Here is a 7,478-nt window from a genome sequence, read left to right on the forward strand (position 1 = left end):
TTGTGGTTTGAGCTAGGCATTGTTCCTGTACATATCTTATTAGGGTGGCAGTGTATGTAGTGTAGTGGTGTTATGGTATAGACTTGGTGTATGTGTGCAGCCTCACTCGTGTGTGCAGCTACACACGTGTATGCGGCCGCACACAGTGTGTGCGGCCGCACATGCGTGTATGACTGCACACTCGTTTGCTAGTAAGGGTAGTATTTAAAGGGGGATGTCATGTGTCGGATGTACTTTTGGATGAACAGTGACGTGTGTGTACTTTTCAAGGTGTACCTGACATTTATGATACACATGTGTGCATGCTTGATGTTATTTTCTCTTCTACTCCTTCTACACTCCATTTTGATTGCTATTTACTTCATTGATTACTGATTTGGATCCATATTCGGGGACTAACAATTGGTATCAGAGCCAATTTGGTATCAATTGAAGTATTTTAGAGTGTGTGGTTGACTCATTGAAGGAGTGCGGTTGACTCTTTGAAGGAGTGCGGTTGACTCATTGAAGGAGTGCGGTTGACTCTTTGAAGGAGTGCGGTTGAGTCATTTGAAGGTGTGTTGTTAGGTGTGTACGGTTGTGTGTGCTGGTGAGTGTGTGCGGTTGCGTTTGCTATTAAGATTCGTGTGATGTTGAGTGTGTACAGTTGTGTTTGCTGTTAAGATTTGTGTGCTGGTGAGTGTGTGCGGTTGCACTTGCTAATTAAGATTTGTGTGTTGTTGAGTGTGCAATCAGAATTTGTTGCTTTGTGTGCAGTTGGGTTTACGATTAAACTTGTGTGTGCGGTTATACTTTGTAATTGTGTGTGCTCTTTCAATAATTTAAGTTTGTCAAAGTCTTAAAAAAATGGAATCACAAAGCATGATTTCTCATCAAGAATTGGATGCAATTATGGGAACCACTACTCGAATTCCCCGATTGTTGTCAGCAGAAGGATTTCCTAAATGGAAATATCGAATTGAAAAGTATATCAAGATGAATGATTTCAAAATTTGGAGAAGTATTTTAAGAGGTCCGATTCGGATTACAACAACTCTAGAAGATGGCATTGTAATTGACAAACAGGTTGAAAACTACACTGATGATGATTTTGAAAGAGTCGAGGAAGAAGAAAAGGCACTCGCTACACTTACCATGGCATTGTCTCCAAAGATTACTCAAGGATTTCGTGAATACACATCAGCAAAGGCATTGTGGGAAGCACTGATAGAAGTCTATGAAGGAAACGAAGACATGAAGCAAAGTCGCCAAGACATGCTCCGACAAAAATTCTATATGTTTAACTATGTCTTGGGAGAAACACTGGAAAATCAATTGCAAAGGTTTATCACACTAACCACTAAAATGAGCTCTGCTGGTGTGATGGTTACAAGGTCGGAGATCAACAAAAAGTTGCTAAATTCTCTTCCAAAATCTTGGGATATGAATGTCTCAGTGATTAAAAAGACTAAAGACCTGAACCGATTGAGCTTAGCCGAAACAATGGCGATCATCAAAGCTTGTGATCTTGATGATAAACAAAGAGAGATCAACCATGTCAACTCATACTCTACAGCTAATCTTGGAATTTAAAACAACAACACCTCTTTCTCAAGCTTTACCACTCATCAAAATTCTCAAGTTCATGTTCCTCAAGTTCAACCTTATGTAACCCATCAAACCATACCATACACCATTCCTCAAATGCAACAAACTCAAGTGCCTCAATCTCAAAACTTAAATCAACAAGTTGGTTCTAGTGTTGGGTCTTCCACAGCTGTTTCAGTTCAATCTCATGGAATTGGTTCTCAAAGTTCATCTGCAAATGAAAAGGAAGAAAATATAGCTCTCGCTACTGGATTAGTGAACTACTACAACGCCTTTGTGGCCGGAGAGCTCTCTTCACAACTCTCATTCGCTGACCTCGACCAAATCCATCCTGAGGATGTGGAAGAGATGGACATTACTTGGCAAATGGCCATGTCAGTTTTCAGGGGTAAACAATTATCCAAGAAAACAGGAAAGAACAATTGGGGTGTAAATTCTAACAAGAAAATGGGATTTAGTAAAGGAAAGTTGTGATGTTACAATTGTCATGAACCTGGAAATTTTGCAAGGGAATGTCCAAAACCAGATCGAAGAGAGAACTCTGAACGAACCATGGTGCTAGTGACTTATGTCCACAGCAACAACAAAGGATCATCTTCAAGCAATCAGTCTGCTAACTTGGCAATGGTGGCCCAATCTTTTAGTTGGGAATATCAAATTCAGGCCCTAAACGTTTCGGGACCTAAAAAAAGCACATCTTGCCCAAATCAAGGATGAAGTTCAAGAAGAAACAGAGGCAGATCCATTAGAAGAGATGATGAATCTTCAGTTTGCATTCATGGTGCAAACCACTCCAGAACCGGTCAAACCTGAGGCTAGTGAATTTGGTTGTTCTCAGTCTTGTATTAAAACTGTTAAATTTTTGAGAGATCAAATTGAAATAATCAAAAGAGAAACCAAGGACCTGAAATATGAGGGATACACACTTAGGAAAAATCAAAAGCCCTTAAAGTCTCAATTAGAAAATAAAATAAAGGATTTTAAGAAATTACAAGATGATTACAGCAACAAATGTGAGAACTATGATAATCTCAAAAGAAAATATTTGTTGTTGTAACCACAGAACTTGACACATTGAAAAATCATTTTGAAAATGCTGAATTTAATTTCAAAAAGTACGATGGGTCAAGTGAAACAATTGCAAAAATGATCGAAGGACAAATGCACTGGAGAGATATCACTCATGGTAATCAGATAAAAGTTGGACTAGGATTTGAGAGTGTCCCTCATCCCTTCAATCATAACTACACTGCTATTCCCTTGTCTCAAGAAGAAATTGACAGAGAACCTCAGATGGTATATGGAAAGTCAGCTTCTGAGCAGGCAATACAGTATAATAATAAGAGTTTGCATACTAACATTTCTACCTTAAGTGCAGATATGTCAGTAGTTCAGGGGGAGCATGAAGCTGAAAAGTTTGAGTCGAATAATCCTATGTCTAAGTTTGGTGTTGATTTTTGTGATGAGTCTATGTCAAAGTCAAACACTAATGTTTTTGTGTCTGGTGGTGTATTATTTTAGACTGATGATTATGTTCATGATGGTGTTGTTTCTGATAAAATTGCTAAATCTGATTTGAATGTTTCTACACCTTCCACATCTGCTTCAAAATCCTGTGATGGTTCTTGCTAGTGTGGAAGCGTTAGAAATGAAAAGAAACGAATAAATATGTCGATAGCAGTGCCAAAACAATTCTTAATAAAAAAATATGTTTTAACTGTGGCACTGCTGGACATATTGCAAGAAACTGTATGAACTGGATGTTTGTTTCTCATACAACAAAAAGAGGAGAAAGCGAATTTCGGAGACGATATTTAACTAGAAAGACCCCCAGAACTCATTCTCGAAATGGTGAATTGAACACAAATCCAAACAAGAAAATGGCATACTCTCAAAAGAATAAACAGGTTTTCCATAAATTCAACAATAGTTTGCCAAAATCAATTCAGGTTAAGCCTAAGTTGATTTTTGTCAAAGAGAAGGACCGGATCTTCAAACTCTTTGAGTAGAAAATCCACCGGCTCGAAGCAAACTAACAAAATTTCAAAACCTAACTTTCAGTGGATACCAAAATTGACTTCAGATCATTCACCATTTACCTCTAAATCAAATGAAAAGAAAGAATCAAATGAAAAATTTGTGAAAGGAAAGGGTCCACCCAGGATTGTGATGACCTGGGTCCCCAAATCTAAATGATTCCGCTCATCGTGCAGGGACAGTTGCGGAGGAATGTTTTCAGACCCTGGTATGTCGACAACACCTGCTCCTGGCACATGACTGGAGATATATCCTAATTGCACGACATTCAGACATTTAATGAAGGATATGTCTCTTTTGCGGGTGGATAAGGTGACAAAATAACTCAAAAGGGAATTGTTTCAAATGGAGTGCTGAATTTTGAGAATGTTAACTTTGCTCCTGAATTAAAACACAGCTTGTTGAGCGTGTCCCAGACCTGCGACAAGGGTTACTCTACTCATTTCACAGATAAAGAATGTCTAATCTTAAAGCCAGGCGTTGTCATTCTGGAAGATTGGATTCTTGTAAAATCTAAGCGTGATGGGAATGCCTACATTATAGACATGAACAAGAATATCCCCGACAAAGTCACTTGCCTTTTCTCCAAAGCTTCTAAACAAAATGCGATGTTGTGGCATCGTCGTCTCGGTCACGCTAATGCAAAGAACCTGAATCGGCTTGCAAAGAACGAACTGGTCCGAGGATTACCTGTCAGAGATTTCATTACATTTGAAAAATGTGTTTCCTTTGCTCAAGGAAAACATCATCGGAAGCCACACTTTCCAAACCAGATTAACTCCATTAGTCATGTGCTCAAGTTGTTACATATGGATTTATTGGGTCCGGTTAACGTTCTCAGCATCAATCGCAACTCATACTGCCTCGTTGTGATAGACGATTACTCTCGGTTCACTTGGGTTTTCTTTCTGTCCAACAAAGCTGAGATCGTTGACCTCATCAAAAGGTTCATTGTGATGATCGAAAATCAGACCAACAATCGATTGAAAGCGCTACGTACTGATAATGGAACAGAGTTCAAGAACGCCATTCTTAACCATTTTTGCGCTGAGAAAGAGATTGTGCGTCAGTTCAGTTCTGTTCGAACACCTCAACAAAACGGGGTTGCCGAACGAAGGAATCGAACTCTTAAAGACGCCGCAAGGACGATGCTATGTGACTCCAAACTTCCTGTGTTCTTTTGGGCGGAGGCGATTAACACGACATGCTATGTTTAGAATCGCGTGCTGATCAACAAAGACAGAATGACGACATCGTACAAAATTCTATACGGACACAAGCCATCTGTCGGCCATTATCGAGGATTTGGCTACCCTTGCACCATTCTCCACTTGGAATCCAACCCCAAATTCAATGCAAAAGCCGATGACTGTTACTTTGTTGGATATGCTACTCGAACTGCCTACATGGTTTATAACAAGAACACAAAACAGATTGTGGAGTCTTTCGATGTTCGTTGGCTTGAAGAAAATGAGACAGATGCTAGAGTGGGTCCCGATTGGCTATTTGATTACACATCTCTTTTCAAATCATTCAATGTGTCCTCAGATAATCAAGCAGGATCTACGTCACATTCAAAGATCATTATTGAAGATGAAGAAGACGAAGTTGTCTACCGACCACCACTGGTTTCTTCTGATCCTCCAATGGTGCCCTCTGTTCACACTGATTCTTCTGAGTCTTCTCCTCAACGACCTTCTCTTGATGCTACTGCTACTCCTCTAACTCCGAAAGAGAGTTCATGAACCAAGAGACTTCTGTTGTAACTTCAAATCTGATGGAACTTCTCTTTCTAGAAAGCATTGCTGAAGAGTTTGTAGCAGATCCTCCAAACGAACCTTGTTCATCTATTATGGATCATACAGCAAATAGTGGTTAACATCCATAATCTTCCAGTCTCTATCAATGATATCAGCTACGAGATCCCAGCACGCATTCAGCGCGACCATCCAATAGAGAACGTCATTAGCCAGCTGGGTGATGGTGTTCAAACGCGAAGTTAGAGTGGAGATGTTAATATATGTCTCTACTCTTGCTTTATTTCTCAAATTGAGCCCAAAAATGTCGAAATGGCTCTAAATGAGCCCAGATGGGTTGACGCCATGCATGATGAACTTAATCAGTTCGAGAAGCTTGGGGTTTGGAAGTTGGTGGAGCTTCCAAAAGGAAAGAAATCTCTCGACACCAGATGGGTCTTTCAAAACAAGCAAGACGACTCAGGTGTAATTGTGCGTAACAAGGCGAGATTAGTGATTTGTGGGTTTTAGCAAGTTGGGGGTCTTGATTATACGGAGGTTTATGCTCCGGTAGCACGCTTGGAAGCGATTTGTATCTTCCTTGCATATGCTTCCTATATGAACTTCACTATATACCAAATGGATGTCAAGACGGATTTCTTGTATGGCAAGGTCAAGGAGGAGATTATGTTGACCAACCGCCCGGTTTCGTTAACTCAAAGCTTCCCAACCATTTCTACAAGATAGACAAAGCTCTGTATGGGCTGCATCAAGCTCCTAGAGATTGGTATGCTACCCTAACTGAGCATTTGCTCAACCACGGCTATTCCCGAGGCACCATTGATCAAACCTAATTTATCAAACATGTCGGTCCAAATCAAATTCTTGTTCAAATCTATGTGGACGACATTATTTTCGGGTCGACAAGCCAACAACTTTGCAAAGAGTTCGAAGCAGTGATGAAGAAGCGGTTCGAGATGAGTTCGCTTGGGGAAATGACCACGTTCTGGGAACTTTAGGTCCAACAATCTTCAACCGGAATCCTTATTCACCAAGAAAAGTATGTGGATGATGTGCTGGAGAAGTTCGGGTTCCGAGACGCGAAACCTGCTCTTACACCCATGGCGGAGAGACCTCTACTAACCCCTGATCTTGAAGGTGAATCCGTAGATCAGACGCATTATCGATCAATGATAGGATCACTCATGTATCTGACTGCTAGTCGCCCAGACGTAATGTTTACGGTCTGTCAATGTGCTCGCTACCAAGCTAATCCTAAACTTTCTCACCTATTTGCTGTTAAACAAATTTTTCGGTACCTCAAAGGTTGCCTAAAACTGGGTCTTTGGTATCCGAAAAATCCAGAATTTGACCTTTATGCTTTTGTAGACAGCAACTATGGCGGGTGTGAGCTTGATAGAAAATTCACTTCAGGAGGATGCCAATTTCTGGGAGATAGATTGGTCTCATGGCAGTGCAAGAAGCAACATACCGTTTCCACCACAACAGCAGAAGTGGAGTATGTCACTGCGTCTGCATGTTGTTCTTAAGTCATATGGATCCAACATCAGCTGTTGGACATCGGTTTGAATTTCCAAGAAACCCCTATATTCTGTGATAATGAGGCTGCGATCCAAATTGCCAAAAACACGGTCGAGCACTCCAAAACCAAGCACATCGACATCAAAATTCATTTCATTCGAGAATGTTATGAGCGCTCGGTCATTTGGATAGAACAGGTCTGTTCTGATAATAATGTAGTGGATCTATTCACCAAGCCGTTTAACAAACCTCGATTCGATGTGCTGGTTAATTTTCTGAAAATGATTCGCTTTGAGGATTAAATTTTTTAGTGTTTAGCTTAGGTTAAATTTGTGCATTTTCCTTTTCTTTTCTCTTCTATGCATAAATTTAGGGGGAGAAAAATCAAAAATCCAAAAACATCAGAAAAATAAAAAATCCAAAAACATTAGAAAATTAGAAAATCCAAAAAACATCAAAAAATTAGAAAATCCAAAAATATTAGAAAAACAAAAAAATTCAAAAATATCTATGTTTTATGATATAAATTGGGAAGTGATATCAACAAGTGATAACGGGCAATCTAAGTATGTGTAA

The 7,478-nt window shown here is 39.8% G+C and overlaps 1 protein-coding gene across 1 annotated transcript; it reads left to right on the plus strand.

The window, feature by feature from the left end:
* The first annotated feature begins 6,481 nt into the window (after nucleotides 1-6,481).
* LOC111912110 (uncharacterized mitochondrial protein AtMg00810-like) lies at nucleotides 6,482-6,910 on the plus strand. The gene has a single exon (XM_023907850.1). It carries the CDS (start codon nucleotides 6,482-6,484, stop codon nucleotides 6,908-6,910), a length of 429 nt encoding a protein of 142 aa, XP_023763618.1.
* The last annotated feature ends 568 nt before the right edge of the window (nucleotides 6,911-7,478 follow it).

The sequence above is a fragment of the Lactuca sativa genome, chromosome 8 (assembly GCF_002870075.4).
Source record: "Lactuca sativa cultivar Salinas chromosome 8, Lsat_Salinas_v11, whole genome shotgun sequence".
NCBI lineage: Eukaryota > Viridiplantae > Streptophyta > Magnoliopsida > Asterales > Asteraceae > Lactuca > Lactuca sativa.